This window comes from Mustela putorius, unplaced genomic scaffold (assembly GCF_011764305.1).
Source record: "Mustela putorius furo isolate JIRA1106 unplaced genomic scaffold, ASM1176430v1.1 tig00000129_pilon_pilon_pilon, whole genome shotgun sequence".
Lineage (NCBI taxonomy): Eukaryota > Metazoa > Chordata > Mammalia > Carnivora > Mustelidae > Mustela > Mustela putorius.
Window position 1 is genome coordinate 37,073,916 of NW_025421290.1, and position 19,358 is coordinate 37,093,273.

The 19,358-nt window shown below is 52.3% G+C and overlaps 1 protein-coding gene across 1 annotated transcript in view; it reads right to left on the minus strand.

Annotated features, from left to right (window-relative positions):
* Positions 1–19,358, minus strand: part of ESRRB (estrogen related receptor beta) — a 166,221-nt gene that overhangs the window by 43,822 nt on the left and 103,041 nt on the right. The window contains exon 2 of the mRNA XM_004739195.3: positions 11,075–11,484. Coding sequence (XP_004739252.1) covers positions 11,075–11,484 — 410 coding nt within the window. The remainder of the gene's footprint in view (positions 1–11,074; positions 11,485–19,358) is intronic.

The following is a 19,358-nucleotide window of genomic DNA, read 5'->3' on the forward strand; positions in this document are numbered from 1 at the left end:
TGAAAGAGATAAATAAGTAAATAATTAATAAAAAGAACTGCAACCCACTACACAGTCTTTAATCGTAACATTTCAATCCGAGAAAACAAAGAAAGAAAAATTTTTCAGGGAGAGTAAAAAAACAAGTCAAAAACAGGAGATGGAGAGTAAGATCAGTCACCGTATCTGAACCCACAAGGGAAAAAAGGCCCAAGCCACACCGACCGCCCCTGCGGGCACTGCCACTTTCTCTTCTCAGCGCTCATTGCCCGACTGCACATTTACGTCTTGTTTCTTCTCTGCTTTGTTCACGGAGGCTTCCCCAGCACCCAGAACCGTGTGTGCAACAGTGAGGTCTCAATATCCAGTCTCTAAAGGACGACTCAAGCTTCTTGAGGGCAGCCCCGGAAACCAAGAAGACCAGCAATGGTGTCATGGGGCGGGGGATGGGTCACTTCCAGCCAGAATTTTCTACCAAGCCAAGATACACATCTCATGGGTGGGCTGAAGGAATGAGTAAAGACACTTCCACACTTCAAGACCTCGACAATTTTACCTGCCCTGTGCCTTTGGATCCAGAAAACAGGGGATGCAACCCAGGAGAAGAGTCAAGGACAAGTGGAGAAGGAACGAGCAGTCAGCAACTGAACCGAGAGCCGTGATGCCACCATATTCCAACAATGGAAAAATGGGAAACGTGCGTGCGCGCGCGCGCGTGTGTGTGGGGGGGGGGGGGATGGGCTGTGTAACTGGAACTAATTCTTAGTGTCCATAATAGGGAGTCAAGAAATAATGCCAAAGCTCCCAACTCAGTAAACGTAGCTGTAAAATCCTATTAGTAACTGCAACAATAAATGCCAGGAGGAAGTTCTTCTTGGAGGGCTAACTCCAGATCCCCCGAGGGGAGGAAAGACAATGTGAAGGGCCAGGGACTATGAGGGGACTGACACTTCTATGGTACTTTAAAAAACTATACACATATATTATTTGGGAAGAAGTTACAAATTAACTTAAGAATTAAGCTCAAGAAATTGCCCAACCGCTCCACTCCTTATTATGCAAAGAATGAAATCTAACCTCCAAGGCAAAGCCTAGCCAACTCTTTATCATCGAACTGCCTCTGACCTGTCCATCCTAATCTCCCCAACCTGGGGGCCCAGTCTGTACGCTCGGCAAAACCCCCACGGAACCTCCAAGCCCTCTCCTACCGGTCAGTCTGCTAAACATCTGCCTTCAGTTAAGGTCACAGTCCCAGGGTCCTGGGATCAAGCCCTCCCGTTGTGTGTGTGGGGGGGTCCCCTGCTCAGCAGAGAGTATCCTTCTCCCTCTGCTCCTCCCCTGCTCTATTTAAAATTTAAAAAAAAAAAAAAAAGTATCTTAAGGGGGGAAAAAAGCAAACAAATTGAAAGCCAAGAACCTCCACCTAGAAAACCTTAGAATTCAGCAAATGCTGCAGGTATCCCGTCCCCAATATTTTCCGAAGCAGAGAACACCTCGTTCTTAAATCCCTCTGTTTGATTTTATCTTCCCTCCCCTCCCCCTTCAGAGACTCACGCAAGGTCTCCTATCCCTTCTCTTCTCACCGCACTGACTCTACGGTGCTTCTGATGGTTAAGACGGCACCATTATTTTACGCAGCATCAAGAAAAAAGGGAAATCTTCCCATCAGACTGACTATGCTCCCTTGCCACTAGCATTTTCATTTTGTTCTTGTGAGATCTCTTTGAGCTTTACTGAGATAGAGGTTGGATCATACAGTATTCCTGTGCAGACATGGAAGAGAAAATAAAGGAAAAACAAATTAAAGGTGTCACTAACACTTCTCCGAGTGGGACTCTCCTGAGTCATTTTTGATCAAAGTCATTGTTTTGGTGTTCTCCCACAGAGTCGTCCTCTTGGCTAATAAGGGAGTTGAAAGAATGTCCACTGTCTTGGGCACGGGGATTCCTCCCTGGTCGCTGGCCTCTTTCCGCAAGTTCTGATACGCATGCGGGGCAAGGGTAACTGGAGTGACCAGCGCACAGCCCGGTTCAGAAAAGTTACAGCAGGAAACTGATACAACTGGGCAAGACGGGGCTTCCCAGTCTCCTTCCAAGGCTGTCTCCCCTTCCTCTCACCAGCTCCTTCGTGCTACCACCCCCCCCACTTCAGAAGAGCTTTCTTTAGAAGCTCTCCTGGAGGGCATATTACAGAAGAAGGTTGGGCCCTACCCCAGTCTCAGATTAGAGGCCTGGGTGGGGCTAGAAATTTGCATTTCCAACAAGTTCCCAGGTGCTTCTAGTCTCGGGACCACACTTTGAGAACCTCTGCCTAGAAGATCTCATTAGTCTAAACCTTACACAAGTTCCACTCTTGAGCTCTAGGCCCCAATTTCCAACTCTTCCAGGGTTAAGACTTGTGAACTGGTCAACTCAACATGTCCCAAACTTTGTCCATGACCCTGACCTCCCAGCTGGCCCTTCTTCCACCAGGAAAATTCTTTTTAGGTTTCCCTGCCCCCAAGAGCAGCCTAAAATTAAAACCCAATGGGGCAGTCTCAATCCAGCCAGTCTTCTCTTTATAGTGAATCCACTTCCAAAAGTTTCTCCCACCTAAGCTCTCCTCTTACCCCTCCTGCCCCTGCTGGCTTGGATGCCCCCAGCAGCGTGATTACGTGGATCGGTTAAACGAACTATGAAAATCACCTCCTGACCCCGACCGCCTGCCCCTAGGCTATAGGCTCTCCTACTCGCCCATCTTTTTCCCCAATCATCTTGCCAGAATTCCCTCCACCAAAAGGAGATGGGATTAATCCCCTGCTCTAAAATCCCTTCAGTGGCTTCCGGTAGCTGAACAGGAGCAGCACAGACAAAATGGACTTAAGGGCTCTCATACCCCAGGCACCGAGCAGAAGACTTGACACGCAGGTCTCGTTTGATTTCTGCAAGGACATTCCAGTGGCACAAACCATTGATCAGCCCCCTAATCCCATTTCCTTGACAGGGAAATTAAGGCCCAGAGAAACCAAGTAACTTGACCAAGTTGACCAAGGAAGGAATTATCAAATCGGGGTTCTAAGCCAGGTGAAACCACCCCTGAACACTATACTCCTCCTTCACAAAGCCCAGGGAGCCCTGGGATATCCAGCCTAGTGCTGCCTTCCCCGTCTGTCCTCTGTCACAGAGCCCCACCTCCCTGAGCCCTCCATGGGCCCCACTTCCATGTCTTTCTGCCAGGCGTGTTCACGGGTCACCCCGGCTTGCACAGCCTTCCAGATGCCATCCCTGCCCTGACTGGGCTGTCTCACCTGACTTGCACCCTGGCCGTGTCTCTCTGCAAAGAGGAACCGTGATTTGTTTTTCCTCTCAGTGCCCCAGTGCCCTGCACACCACACAGCATCCGCAGGGTTCTGGACTCTTTAAGAGATTTTTTTTTTAAATTTGACAGACAGAGATCACAAGTAGGCAGAGAGGCAGGCAGAGAGGAAGGGAAGCAGGCTCCCCGCTGAGCAGAGAGCCCTATGGATGCAGGGCTCCATCCCTGGACCCTGGGATCATGACCTCAGCTGAAGGCAGAGGCTTTAACCCACTGAGCCACCCAGGTGCCCCGGTTCCAGACTCTTTCTGTACAGATGAGGAAACAAGAGACCAGAGGACCCAATCCCCGCCCAAGGTCAGCTGGCTGGTCAGGGGCAGGGCTGGGGACAGCAACCCGCTCCTGACTCCCACTCACTGCTACCTCTGTCTCTGCAGCCCCCTTAGCTCGTGTCCCCTGGGATCCCCAGTTTCATTCTCCAGGACAAAAGGCCTGGAGGTGGTCCAAGCCAGGATAACCCATCAATCATCTCCCTGCCCCCTTCCTGGGGGAGTTTCCTTCTAAGCCTGCATCTGGGCCCCCAGTGAACAGAAGCAGAGGCTGCCAGAGCTTCTTTCTTGCTTTCCTCATCTTAAGTCACAGACCCAGGAGCTGCTCCAAGGGCCTCAGGTGACCTGCTAAGTTGGCCACATGCCCTGGGGATATAGGAAAGGGTCCAGGGTGGCTTCACCTTCCCACAGCAATGTATTCATCAATGGCTTCCACTTGGCTTAGGAGAAAGTCCAAGCGCAGCACACCCCATGCCCCCCACCCTCCAGGTCTTCCCTAGGCCTCCCTCCCACCAGACAGCCTGGCCCTCTTTCTGGTCCTGAGACGAGTTGCTGTTTCCTCTGCCTCCAGGGCTGGCCCCAGGACTCTTCCATGTGCATTGCTTTACCTTAACAGTCATCTCCTCAGCAGGGCCCTTCCAAACCCCGTCTAAATCAGACCCTTTCTGCCCACTCGCTCTGGTCTCATCACTGGTCCTGCTCGTGCCCAGCACTTGTCTCGAGGGTGTCATGACGAATCTTTATGAGCTATCATGTTGACTGCCCTTCCCCCACCCCCCAGCTGGCAACCCCCCAGGCTCCACCCCCAGCTCCTAGCACAGTGGCTGGGACTCCATCAACAGTCAACACAGAACTGAGTAACTGCTTCATGAGCTCACATGCAAGGCAGGCATGTCCCCCACAACAAACACTGTCTTTTAGAAAAGAAATTCTTTATGATCCGAGCCTTTGTGACATCTAACAGAGGGTCCGTGACCATCGCTTTAGACTGACCCATCATCAGGACAGCCCTACGGCCCCAGGAGACCTCAACCAGTGCCAGTCATCCAGCCCACTGAATCAGTAACAAGGGAATAAATAAGTGTCACCCAAATGTGGTTCTTCCTAGGAACAGAACCTCACGGTTGCAAATGCTGAGTGCCAAAAGCGAAAACATCGTGGAAATCAGGACTGTAAATCGACACACAAAAAAGCAACTGTCCTAATGGTCTGGGAACCGGACGTACAGCTCAAAGTCAAATTTTCAGGGACAGAAGCCCCTCTCTGCTCATAAAATTTCAAGTAAGCAAGACGGAAGGAAAGACAGTGTGCTCTAAAAAACTGGGTTAAATGACCCAAGAACTCCCTAGAAAAGGCAAAGGCACTTTAGTCAAAGGTCCGTGTGAGAAGTTTGGCCTCTGCCTTTGGCTCAGGTCATGATCCCAGAGTCCTGGGATGGAGCCCCGCATCGGGCTCTCTGCTCGGCAGGGAGCCTGCTTCCTCCTCTCTCTCTCTGCCTGTCTCTCTGCCTAATTATGATCTCCGTCTGTTAAATAAATAAATAAAATCTTTAAAAAAAGTGTTTGATAAACCCTGCTTCACGAAATGTGAGAAGGAAAAGTTTTCAGAAAAAAAAAGTGTTTTACAAAATGTGATTCTCAATATACGAGTAGAACTAAAATTAACACATTGTTTTAAGTAGACCTTGGCCTAGTTTATCCAGATCCCTCTAAGTTTGTGCATTCAAATTGGCCAGATTTCTCTGGTTCCTCCTCCCTGGGAAAGAGTGGGGAATCACTGCAGGATTACCTTCTATGCATGGAGAACTTTCTAGGCACCAGGCACTGCTGGAGGGGGCGGGGTTCAGCAAAAATCAAAGTAAATACAACTCTATTCCTGCCCGGGAGGGGTGCGTCCTATGCCAAATAAGCAGAGGAAGGGGGAGCAGACTTCTCGAAGGAAATGCCAATTAACTGGACACCTAAGGGACGAAAGTAGAGGCTAGGGGTTGGGGGAGGCAGAATAAAGGGACAAATACGTGTGACATGTAGAAACCGATGGCGTGCAACCAGTTCTGGGAACTGGAAAATAGAGCAGTCAGGCTGGCCCACAGCCTGCAAGGGAAAGTGGCCGGGGGCTGAGGTGACCGGGTCAGCGTGGGGCAATCCCAGAGGACATCCTCAGCCACGTTCTGGAGCTGCCATCCACCCACAAGCAAGACAGCCGAGTGCCATGTTCAGATGTGTGTTCAGAAGCGTCTCCCTAGCAGCACTAAAAAAAAAGCAGACTGGGAAGGGCTGAGCCTGGCAGCTGGGGAACCAGACTAGAAATTACCGTGGTCAGTGGTCAGTGGCTGCCTGGAATGGACCGGGGCAAATGGAGAGAAGCATCCAGGCAGGGGACACGAAGGAAGGAGACTCCACCGGCGGCGGCGGCTGGGGCGTTAGTTTGGGATGGGGGGCAGGAAGCAGAGTTAAGGGTAAGACCCACGGGGCAGGTTAAGCCTCTGCCTTCAGCTCTGGTCATGATCCCAGGGTCCTGGGATCGAGCCCCGCATCGGGCTCTCTGCTCAGCAAGGAGCTGTTTTCCCCTCCCTCTCTGCCTGACTCTCTGCCTACTTGTGATCTTTCCCTCAGTCAAACGAACAAATAAAATCTTTAAAAAAATTTTTAAAAAAGCTAAAACCCACTTCTGGCCTGCATGCTGGGGAGAGGGCAGCGGCTGGAGCACAAGAACACCTGAGCTTCTAAACACAGCTTCTGTTTAGGACTCGCTGCATCTGGGGGGCTTCTGGGACACCCAAGTGGAGATTTCTCTAGGTGCCAAAGGCACTGGAGCATGACAGGGAGGCTGATGCATGAGCTTTGGAAGTGGGACTCATCTAACTCCAGAGGCAACAGGAACATGGGGCAGGATGTGCCCAGAGATGAGGAAGATGAGGGCTGGAGGCTGAAGCATCAGGGGATGGGGATGCTGTTTTGTTTTCTTCATTTTAGACAGGAGATACTAGAGGTATTTAAATGCAGATGGCAGGAAGAGGCTAGAAAGTGCGAAGATAAAAGAGAGGAGATAGGGGGTAGGAGGGTCCCTAGCAAGTGGGGAGGAGGTGAGAGCCCCGGATGGGAGACCTCTGCCTTCGCCAGCAGCATCCATAACCAGGCGATCAGTTGATAGAAGGCACCACAGTTGCAGGGAGAGTGGGCAGGTTGGTGGCATCTTCTAATTTCTCAAGGTTTGGGCATCCAGCTTGGAAAAGTCCCCCAGGAGCCTCCCCCAAAGGCCACCTCATTACCTTGGCACTCGTCACAGAGGTTTTCCTTACTGTGAGGTCAGTATCATCGTCCAGAGAGGGGCCATCTCTCAGGGGCACAGGCCCATTGCCCAAATTCCAAAACCTGATGTATAAGCCCAGGCATGCACATTCAAGTACAGGGAGGAACTGGTGTGCTTAACCAGCCAAGTTCACTTCAAGCAGAAGACCTACAGGGGAACTAGATCCGAATCAGAAAGATGTTAATCATGACATCAGTCCATCCCCAGGCTGACTCCTAGGAGTGCAGTGGTGCCTTGGCCAAAGTCTGCCTTCTTTTTTTTCTGTGCCTCTGGGGCGGATCAATCCTCTTTGATGAGCACATTTTTTTTTTCTTTAGATATGCTAGTAAATTCAATCAGGCTGACGATTATCTTCTTTGCGGGGGAGCCTCTGTGTCCCTTCAGGAAGGTGCCTTCTTTTGTGGCTAAGTTCATCTGTTCAGGGTGTCATCATCACATCCCAGCACTGATAACAAATGCTCTTTTGGCAGAGAACGGGGCAGAGAATGGGGCAGACCAGGCACTACTCCGTTGACTCCAAGCCCCCTGAGGGCAGAGAGCTGTGCCCACCCTGTTCAGTGCTGTCACACAGGGGAGTGCAAACTGTTTCCATAAAGGGCCAGACAGTAAAATGTTCTAGGTTTTGGAGCCAGAAGGTCTCCATGGAAACTACTCAATCCAGAGGTTGCCCCACCAAAGCCCCCAGACTCTATGTAAATGAACAGGTGGGGGGCTTCGTCCTAATCCAACCTGACAAAAGCAGGCTTCAGCCTGGAGGCTGTGCTGAGCCCACCTCTCCAGGCCCTGCCCACTCCTGCCTGAGCGCTGGCACCCAGCACAACACCTGAGCGCTCGGTAAGTACTTACAGAACGGCCTGGCGGGCTCCGAGAGTGGAGCTTGCGACCAGTGACCTTGGGGATGTAGGTTCAAACCCCACTTTGGGTGTAAAGATTAATTACTTAAAAATAAAATCTAAATAAAAAAAGAAAAAAGAACCAAGGGCAGGAAGGAAAGAAAAGAAATAAATAGGCACCTGAGAATTTTTTCCTTAAGTCTACCATGACATCCTTGTTTCTATAAACTTCTAACCATATTGGGATAAGCACTGAGAGACTGGAGTGTTCTAAGGAGGGAGGTGGAAAATGAGCTAGCATTAGCCTGAGGGCTTCCAAGCATCCACATAAATTCATGAATGGATCATTCTGTGATGGAAGACCCTCAGTCCAAATGATCAGACTTTTTTTTTTTTTTTAATGGCCTGAATATCCTCCTTAAATGGGCTTGGAGCTCCATAAACTGGCTTGGAGCCCAAGGCCAGGCCTACAGACTCATGTGGTCTAAACATCAGATTGCAGCGTCTGGAGGCCAAGTGCCATGTCTTTTTCTCCTGCTTCCAGCCCATACCTCACTCAGAGCACGCACACAATTCCCACTTGTCTCTGAGGTCATTCAATAGGTCCCATTCCCCTCCCCATGTTCCCAGATTTTCGACAGCCATCACGTCCCAAAACAACAAAGTCAAAATCGATGTTAAGACTAAAACCAAAGAATTAATAAAAATCACCCGAAGAGGCAATCAGCTTTACAGGATACTTCTTCCCTGTTCTAGACAGAAACCTCTTCCTGCTTCAGAAACCAACAAGGACTTGGGACAAAGCAAAGAGGCAAGAGCAGTTCATCCCTGACGGTACTAAATGCTGCCGTTTGTCCTCTGACTTCTGGGCAAAAGATCATTATCCTCTTCGTGGAACAAATAATTAAGACTATTTACAAATCTTTCCTATGTGGGCTCTTGACATTCTCAGCACCCAGGCCTCTGCTGAGGCTACACCAGCCTCTACGTTCAGAAAATGTGATCCAGAACCCCTCCTGCTCATTTAAGAGCAATACGAAGTGAAGAAAATGGATGGTCTCCTAAAAAAAAGCTATTTTTCAACTGACCTCAAAGAATCCAAACTAATGGCCATCTTACCCAGACCACCTCCTGACGGGGGAAGAACATGTAAACATCTGTTTGTCAAATATCCAGTGATACTGACTGGCTCTCAGACCGGAAGTTTTCAACCCTGACAGAGGCAGGAGACTCAGGATGACCACACAGTGCTTTTCCAATAGAGTTTCCAGGGCCTCCTCCCAGACTCAAGGGTCTGAAGCTGGCAGGGACGGGGGATGCGTTCATTCACAGCCCTGGAGGCGAGTACAGCACCTGACGTAACACACTCAGTAAATATTTGCTGAAAGCACTATGGGTCACAGCTCCTTCTGGGGAACGTACAAGGAACCAGAGTCTGGGGCTTTAGGAAAACATACTTTTTATTGCTTTACTCTTTTGCAATGATTGAACTTTCACCATTTTTTTTTTTGAGGGTTCATTGAAAAACTATTACCTATAGCTAAAATAATTTAAATCCTAAGTCAAAATAATTACACCGTTTTACTTAAATAGATGTCATGACAAAAGCTAGCTCAGTAAGATAAATTGTGTGTCTGTTGTCTTAGGAGTATGTCCTAAGTGGTATCACGAAAGTGAAAATAGTACTTGGAAGCGTTGATGGCCGAGCAAGAGTCAAAGTGCTTTGTACATACTGATTCACTTACTCTTCTTTTAACCTCTCTATGGGAGGAAGGAAAGACTGTATCTCACCTTACTGAGGAGGACAGGAACCCATGGAGAAACTGAGGCAGCAGGCCCAGGGGCATTCGGCGTGTAACGGACAGAGCGGTCTGACCCAGGGACCCAGGCGGAGAGTCTACACCCCATCTCCACTAATAGGTAGAACTGGAAATGTGACCCATCCCGAAGGGCCTCCACTGATTTAATAAATACATCATCACAAGAAATTTCAACAAATAGTTGAATGAATCAACGGCCAAGTCATCCCAGAAAAGCTCAACCTGACTCTTTCAACAGTGAAATGGGGACGTGGGGGAGGGAGGACACGCTCCTCAGGACAGCCAGGCGGGACCAGGAGGGCAGGATGGGTGCCCCCCGGGTTTTGTCCAGTCGGTTACGAATCCCATCCCAGTGAAATGGCATCAGCTCACCTCAGTTACATGCACAAGGAGGGCTTTTGTCTACTCTACCCACAGCACAACGGCTGGTGCTTAATAGGTGCTCAAGGGAAAGTTAACGGAATGAAAAGGTATGAGTGCTCTACCCATGACTGGCTGCTTTAAGAGTCTGCCTACCTCGCACAGGCTGTTGCTCTGGGCTAGCCCCTGTGCCATGAACTTGGCAATAGCTCTGTGAAGGTGGACCCATGAGTAGCCCCCGTTACCCTTGGGATGACTTTACAGAAAGCACCCACCAGGGATCCGGCACACGTTCATAGGAATAAATCACTCATGGACCCTCTAAGAGAGACAGCTGCCCTCCTGGCCATCAGAACACGAATCAGCTGATTAACACCCATGCACGTGAAAAGCCCTTGAAGACAGGCCACGCTGGGACCAGACAGGGTGAGTGGGTTTCCCTTGCTCTGGTGGCCTGACTCTCCCAATTAAGAAAATCGTGTTTCACTTGTGCAATTAAAAAAGATCAAAACAGGGGTGCCTGGGAGGCTCAGTCGGTTAAGGCAAGGGCTCTCAATTTCCGCTCAGGTCTTGATCTCTGGCTCCCAAGATAGAGCCCCGGGTCCAGCTCTGTGCTCAGCAGGGAATCTGCTTGAGCTTCTCCCTCTCCCTCCGGCCCTCCCCCCTGCTTTCTCCCTTTCTCCTAAAACAAAACCAAAAAAGAAAGAAAGAAAGAAAGGAAAGGATCAAAAACAAAATGAGGAACTCTTCTCTTAGGGGTCTGGAATGGCAGGACCAAGAACACAATCTTCTCCCCCAAAATCATCTTTTTAGGGACACGGCCTTGACAGCAGTTCCCCCTACCACTGAGAGACGCTCACACAGTGAGGCGACTGTGTGGATTTCCTTTGGGTTTTCTGGGGTGCCACAGAGGCATGTCTGCCGTCTGCACGACAGTCCTGAGGTTCAGAGTCTTGCCTGGAATCCCAAAGGGGAAACCGAAAGGCGAGGGGAAGACCCTATGGAACCCCTGCTGTCCCGGTGCCCAGCCAGACCCGGCAGCTGGTGGGCATCCCCCCCCCACCGCACCCCCCCCCCGTTTTCTGTCGCCCCCGCCAACAGGGCATCCCCGCCCCTCCCGCCCTGGCCCTGCCCCACCGTCACGCACCTTGGATGGTCCTCTTGAAGAAGGCCTTGCAGGCCTCGCAGGACGCCACGCCGTAGTGGTAGCCGGAGGCGATGTCCCCGCACACGAGGCACAGGCGCTTGGGGATGGCGTTGAGCATGTACTCGCACTTGATGGCCGAGTCCTCCATGAGGCCGCCCGCACAGTCCTCGTAGCTCTTGCGACACGGGGTGCTGCCCAGCCCGGCGCCTGCGAACATGGGCGGCGAGTCCAGACCATTGGCGTGGGCGCCCAGGGCCAGACCGAATCCGCCGCTGGCGTCAGACGAGCCACTGGGGCTGTGGTGGCTGAGGGCGTCGATGCCCGAGGACGGGCTGGATGGCTCCGTCTTGATGAAGGAGCCGCAGCTGGAGCCCAGGTGCCGGTCGTCCGCAGACATTCTGTTCAGCAGCCTGGGGACACACAGAGCGCGGGCAAGTCAGCTCAGCTGAGGGTGCGGTGGGTGTGACACCCGCCCCAGGAATTAGCTTGGGGCTCCGGGCACCGAGTGGGCGGGGTGGCTGGGAGGGGCTCCGTGCTCAGGCCTTGGGGAGATAAAAATGCTGGCCCAGAAGGTCAACTGGTCAGGACACTGCGCGGCCCAGAGCAAGACTCTGGCTTTACCTCCCAGAACTTTGTGACTCCACAGAGGAAACTTGGATCAGTCAACCTCAGACCAGGCACCCCGGCTCTCTGTACACTGCTGGCCTCAGGGGGACTTAGAGTGGTCACAATTCACACAAAATAGTTGGCCACCTCCCTGCATGACAAGACCCCGTGGTGGCTACGGGTAAAAGTCTGGGTGTGCGGCTGCGGGACCAGACACCAGACCTGATGACCCATCTCACCCAGCCTCACAGGGGCTTCTGGTAAGCCCAGCTGGGAGCTTTCCCCATGTGCCAGCCACCATCCCTGAGATTGGGACTAGAGATGCCTAGCAAGGTGCTTGGCCAGGGCAAGAGGTAGGGCTGGTGACAAAGGCTGCCCCTTGGGGTTTGCCCCTGGCCCGGGGCCCGTGTGGAAGGTGGCTCCAGGCCCCTCCCTCCTGTCCCTGGTCCTAGTCCTTCAGCAGGCTAGCGTCCCAGAGACAAGGTCTCCAAGAGGCGGCATGAGCTCCCTGAGTCCGCAGCGGCTTCTTAACCCTACAATTCAAGCTCTCAGCATCCCTGCCTCACCCCAGAGTCAAGGGAGCATTACCACCACGACAGGATCACTGCAAAAGGTCAAATGTTTCCCAAAATAAAAGTCCCTCCTCCCACGCCCGGTGGGTGAGAAGGCAGGCAAGGTGTGACTCTCCCACGGGGTTGGAGTCAGGGGACAAGGGGAGGAGCCTTTCTCTGAAAGGGCAAGAAAAGCTCACAGCAGGGTGATGAAGGTGGGTGTTGAGGGAAACCCAGCTGCGTCCCCATACTCAAGACCTCCGCGGCCCGCCAGAATCTGGAGTCAGGAGGCTGACTCGGGGTCCGTGGGTCCCTGTCCTGGCCTGGCTATGTGGAGGTAAGGAGGAGCCCAAGGCTTCTGCCCACGGAGCAGGTGGAAGGAAAGTTCCCGGAGAAGTCAGCGGTACAGCCCCATGAACGGAAAGAGGGCTCCGGCTGGGAGGGAGGGTCTCAGCCCTGCTGGGTCCCCTGGGGAGCGGCCACAGTTCTACCTCCAATAATACTCAGAGTGAGCCCCTGGTTCCTGAGCAGTCCCTGGAGGAAAGGACTGGTCAGCACCCAGGGAAGGGCTGCTTTGCCCACCCCTCCCCTGTACCCCCCCCAAAAAAAGCCCACCCTACCCCCACCAAATGCAATCTCATGATGGGGAGGGGCCCTCGCCATCCCTTAAGCCACTAATGATTTCCTGGTTAGCCCACATCCCCAGGGCTGGTCCCGTTCATCTACATTTGAACATGCCCAGAGACAAGGAACTTACTGCCCCACAGGCGGTTCTAATCAGACCCTGGGAACTGCAGATGCAAAGATAAGAGATAGGTATAAGGCTCCCACTCTCAAGTTTATCTACTGGAATGTAGTGTTTGAAGATACAGGCTCTCAGGCGTCTTCTGTTCAAAACCAAATGTTCCCAAGTCCTCTGAGACGCTTCTCATGCAAGCCCCGTGTTTCCCTCACATCAGTAGGGGGCGCCCCAGCCAGGGGTCTCCTCTGGGTCCTTTTACAGCTCTGGGTGGTGCCCTGTCATCTTCCTGGGTTCCACATGGCCTCCTGCCTCCCCCCCATCTACCGGCAGGTCCCTGGTACGTCCACAGGAAAAGCCATCAGCCTGGCAGGGCATAATCCAGACAGAAAATCTGCCTGAGTAGGCACAAGTGCACTTCTGGGGGACCTCCCCGCAGCACCCGTACACAGGGCAATCAGGGAGAGCCACCCAGGGGCCCCTTCATCTGTAATTCCCTGCTGCTCATTGCTTTAGGCTCTGCAGCTCACAGGAAAACCCCAGCCCCCCTGTGACAAGCCCTACTGGGGAGACAGCTCCCAGACCCCAGCCCTCCATCCCCACCCCCCCCCAAACTGGACAGAACTCAAGATTCCAAGAGATACACCTGATGTAAGCACTGACTGTAGCAACTACAGTAATCTCTTCTCTTCCCTCACAACACTACGTCACAAGGCCTACGTCGTTCACCCCCACTTGGCCTCCTCACATAGGCCTTGTATCATCTCATCTTCAGAGACTCCAGGGCTGAAGGAAGCAAACATGATCCAGGCCTCTGAGTTGCACGGAAATCCAGCCATTAATTTATTGCCTGCATCCCAGCTGTGTTTTGGGGGGGAGGGGTGGAGGTTGCAGAGGATCTCATTCTTGCAGACTTCTCTTTCCTGTGACCATTATTTTGACGCCCCCCCCCACCCCGGATTGTCTTGTCTAGGGAGACTCAATGCCTATTTCAGGCACCTACTATGTGCCAAGTGCTGGCCAGAGAACCGTCATAACAAGCACAGCCCACAATCTCAGGGAGCTCATTCTCTCTCAGGAAGGGCGACACTAAACAAACACAAGTGTGCAGAGCACCAGAAAGTGTGTACAGAGCACCAGAAAGTGTGTGCAGAGCACCAGAACGTGTGTGCAGAACACCAGAAAGGGCTAGGGGGTCTACCAGGCTCATAGGGGCTCCCCTGCTGTGCCTCACTGGTCTTGCTGCATTCATTCACTGGCTCATTCATTTGTATTTGTAGACTGAAGACCTTCCTCCAGAGGGCACAGCTGCTTTTCTGTGTTTAAAGTTCCTTCCAGACTCTTCTGCCTGTTTTTTCAAGCTCAGGAGCTACAGGTCTGGCCCTCTGCTCAGCGGAAAGCCTGCTTCTCCCTCTCCTACTCCCCCTGCTTGTGTTCCCCCTCTCTGTGTGTCTCTCTCTGTCAAATAAATAAATAAAATCTTAAAAAGAAAAAAAAAGCGAGCATATGACTTGGAAATGCAACGAGGAGGGAGTGGCAGCAGGTCACAGGTGGTCACAAGGTCAGAGGAAGTCAGATGGGGCAAGTGTCCACTGCAGTGAGCAGTCAGGGGGCTGGGGACTTCACCAGGGGAGTATCAAGGCATGGTGGGGATGGAAGCCACATTACTGTGGCTGGAGGAGACAGTTCTTAGAAGAAGTTCGGCTGCAAAGGGTAGAGAAAGGTGTGAGAGTGGGGTTCCTCCCGGTACACCTTCAGACGGTACCATCCACTTGAACTTGGGGGATTTGGGAGGCAGAGAAGGCATGTTTTGTTGTCATGTCAGTAACTGTTGGTCTCTGATGAGGAGGGCTGTGTTAAGAATGGAGGGAACTTGGGGGTGCCTGGCTGGCTCAGTTGGTGGAGCATGCAGCTCTTGATCTTGGGGTTGTAAGTTCAAGCCCCATGCCAGGGTTAGAGGTTACTTAAAAAAAAAAAAATTAAAAAATAAAAACAACAGAAAAAGAAAAAGAATGGAAGGAATTTAAGGCATTTAAATATTACGGAATCGGGGTGCCTGGGTGGCTCAGTGGGTTAAGCCTCTGCCTTCAGCTCAGGTCATGATCCCAGGGTCGTGGGATCGAGTCCAGCATCAGGCTCTCTGCTCAGCGGGGAGCCTGCTTCTCCTTCTCTCTCTGCCTGCCTCTCTACCTAGTTGTGATCTCTCTCTGTGAAATAAATAAGTAAAATCTTTTTAAAAAAATTTTTTAAAAATAAAATAAAAATTATGGAACCCACACTTTGCAGTCTGCCCTGGGAGATCCTGATTCTACCCACTGACCCAGGATAATTACTGATCCCCCCTTCTCTCCCCAAAGTAGACAATGAATGATACAGTGCCTCTCCCTTCAGTGCTAACGGTGAACACCAAATCAAGGTGGAGAGACGGAAAATACAAAAGGTAAAAAATGTTAGCTTTTCCCAAATTCTAGTCTACTCTTGACCAGAGTTCGCTGGGGTGCTTGTTGAACGGGTGACTGCTCTGGCCTGACCCCACCTCCATCACAACCTGAACCTGCCGCCTGCGAGTGGGGTCCAGAAGTCTGCATTTTCCCGTGGGCTTGCTTTAGCAGCCTGGATGTGACTCTTCAGGGCATCAAGTTTGCAAAGCGTGGGAATGATGCGCTGGAGGGTTGACGGGAATCCGGAACACAGGAACAGAAAGGAGCCGAAGCATAAGAGAGGAAGGGAGGTGTGTAGGTGGCAGAGGGGAGAGCTGAGACCCCCTCCCCTTCCTGCCCCCTTCACTCAGTGCAGGAAGCCAGTGGCACAGGGAGTGAAGGCTGCGGGCAGGAAGTCCAGGCAAAGGAAGGAAGCTTGCAACAGGAGCAGTGCTGGGAGGAGAGAGCAGGAATGGGGGCATACAGGCCTTCCCAGGCCCCTTAGTTCACTCTGCAGGGGCAGCAACACAGGGGAGCCCTGTTTCCTCCAGCAGCTTGCACCGGGTTCCTCAGCCTCGGCCCTTCTGACGCCTGGGGCAGGGTAGCTCTTCACCGTGGGCCGGTCCTAGGTGAGCGGGGGACATTTCTGAGCATCCCTGGCCTCCACCCTCTAGAGGCCCGTAGCAGCCCCCTCCCTGCCCCCAGAAAGGACAACCCAAACCTCCAGACATGGCTGAATGCTCCCTGGGGGAAAATCCGCCCAAGACAGGCATCACTGACAGAGATGTGTGAGGGAAGAAGGGGAGCCGGGGGTGCGGGAGCAGAGGGTTGGGCCAATGAATGGTACAAGTCTTGGACACAGGGGGTCAGAGCAGAAAGGGTAGAAGTGGGAGGAAATGGTGGGGGGAGGGGCCAGGAGCACGTGGTTTCTGGGGGTGTAGGCTGAGTTAGAGCCAAGGAAGGAGCGAGACAGCTGGGGAGTTGGAGGTGGGATCAGGGAAGATGTCAGAGGTGGGGCCTGGATACAAGGGCCAGGAGGATGGAGGGGAGGGGTGGTGCGGGGAGCAGATGGCAGGAGGGAGGGAGGGCGGGTGCAGCCTTGGGATGATGGGAGGTGGCTGACACTCTACTCTGGGGAGGAGGGCGTCACATCGAGTCCATCATCTGTGGCTGGCGGGACCCAGTTCCCAGCTGGGTCGATGACTATTGACTTTTTGGGAAGGGACAGAGGCCCCAACGAAGCAGGCTTTGAAAGAGCAGTGGCCAGTGGTCGGAGGCCCTGGAGGCATCCCTGCCCCTGCAATCCATGGTAACAGGAACGTGGCCAGAGCCACCTCTGGCCTCAATTTCACCAGCATCTGATTAGGCCTGGCCTCCCTCCCGCCCCAGTCAGCTCTCTGAGAGCAGATGACCCAGTTCTGCCACGTGCTAGCTGCTGACTTCAAGGTCACTCTCTCTCAGCCTCAGAGTGCCCATCTGTAAAATGGGCGCCATCACAGCACCTCCTTCCTACGGCTGTTCTGAGTGAGCATAAACGATTGGAGGCAGGGGCGCCAGGGTGGCTTAGTGGGTTAAAGCCTCTGCCTTTGGCTCAGGTCATGATTCCAGGGTCCTGGGATCGAGCCCCGCGTTGGGCTCTCTGCTCGTCAGGGAGCCTGCTTCCTCCTCTCTCTCTGCCTGCCTCTCTGCCTACTTGTGATCTCTGTCTGTCAAATAAATAAATAAAATCTTTAAAAAAAAAAAAAAAAAAAAACGATTGGAGGCAAAACATGTAGCCCAAGCTGGTGCCGAGTGGTCACTCAGTCACTCAGCGGACGCTGCCAGCTGTTGGGATCCTCCCAGGAAGCCCCTTCCAGAAAACTCAGCCTCCGGCCACCTGTGGTTAAACCCAGCAAAGCTCTTCCCTCAGCCAAGTCCCCAGACAGAGCCCGGAGGCTATTTCCATAAGGAACTTACCATTTACCAGGAGGGAAAGTGGTTCGTTAGGCAAATGAAGAGGATAAATAAGCCTGAAACGGGAATCCACTATACAGAAGAAAAATGGTTTCTGAACACTTGAGAGACTCTTATGTACATTTCCATAATTAATTCGTTAACCGGGGGCCACCAAGCTATTCATTATAACAGACCCTCAGACCCTCCAGCAAGGCTTTATTTGTGATGAAGCAGCCCTTTAAGGAACCTGAAAGCAGAACAGCTAAATTTCCTTTAGAAAGAATGCAGGGGAGCCTTTAAGGAGGGATAAGATGGGGAGGACCCCGTGTCTTGAATAGCCGTCCCAGCTTCCTGCTAGAATTCGGATTCATGGGTGCTTACTACATGGAAGGGGGGGGAGGAGGGGGAAGGAGGGAGGGGTGAGGTGACCAATGGTGAGAAGTGTAAGAACAAGAACTCTAATCAATCCCATGCTGTACATACGCGGTCCGACAAGTGTTTTGTTAAACTCACATATTTCTTTAATTCAAATTATTTTCCTTAATTTGTTTTTTGTTTTTTGTTAAACTCACATATTTCTTTAATTCAAATTATTTTCCCCCTGCGTAGTATGAATCACCTCTTTGAATAAATGGTATTTTTATCCCTCCTATGCGACTGAAATCCGGCATCTGTGTGTCTTCCAACAACAGACCTGTTTTCCTGAACAGACGCCCTAGCACGGCTGGAGTCAGGGGACTATGAGTCCCCAGAGACTCTGCTGCCCACCCCGGTGACCCCGCAGAGGAGGAACCGAAGCCTTGAGAGCGGTGACTCGCTCGTAGTTCCTGACTGGAGAGCCTGGCTGGCTGCTCGGGGTTGAGAGCCACAGTGAGTGGTGACTCGGGCAGCCACCCGCCTCTGTCACGACACTACCACAGTCTGGACCTTATTTGGATTTTAACTCCTTGGGGATCCTTGGCTAACACCCCTCCTTCCTCCCTCTGGGACCCGGGACCGCAAAACGACCCAAGAGCAAACCGGCTTCAGCGAGAGCCCGTCTCCCGCTGCATGAGGCTATGGCAAAAATCTGTAATTAAGCATCTTGTCTTAGAAAGATTAGTCAAAACCGGGCTGGTCCCAGACAACTGATTGAAATCTCGTTCCACACAAATTACGGCGTGGAAAATAATGATGGGTAATTAGTGCCTTTCAATCGGAGTGTTTTATCCATGATTTTCCAGGCTGCATCCGTCATAATGAGAAGAGAGATGCCCTGCCAAAGCAGGGGGGAGGCAAGGGGACGTGGAGCCGCCGTCCTGGGGCAGCTGGGCAGGTCCATCTGCCGACGGAGCTCCAGTCGGCTGTGGACAGCCGCGGCGGCTGAGTGCGGCTCTGTGTAACTTAGACGCAGGGGCTCGTCTGGACAGACCGATGCCAAAGGCCAGCCTTCACCGCAGTCCTCTTAGTGGAGGACCCCTCAGCAGGACCCAGAGTTGGTCCTTCCTTGGTCCCTCTTGGCCAGCTCTGGGCTCTGAACACCATGAAACGGAGGGTCTGGAGGAATGACAGCATCACGCGTTCAGTGTAGGTTCCCAAACACACCACAAGCATCCTTCCTTCCATGAGCTACTGGAGGTCGGACATCTGCGAATTTATCTGAACTCTTCTTGAACATGGCTATATTTTCACCCTCCAGTAAGCCATGGCTGTGGTATGAACCGCCCACCTACTGTCACTGAACACATCTGGCACCTTCCAGATGCCACGTAATCCTCGCAGTAGACACGATGCTGGGCCATGGAGCTCAGTGGTTGAAGCTGGACTGCCTGAGTTTGAATTCCAGCTCGGTCCCTTCTGGGGTATCGAACCCTTCTCTGCTTCAGTTTCTTCATCTGCAAGATGGGGATGATCATCATGGTATTCATGTCCTAGGGTGGTCTTGAGGATTAGCAAGTGAACACAAAGAGAGCTTAGAACAGAGCCCGGCACATAGTACGTGCTCAGTAAATAAAAGCCAGCCGAAGTTCCAGCACGCTGATTTGGGTCAGGAG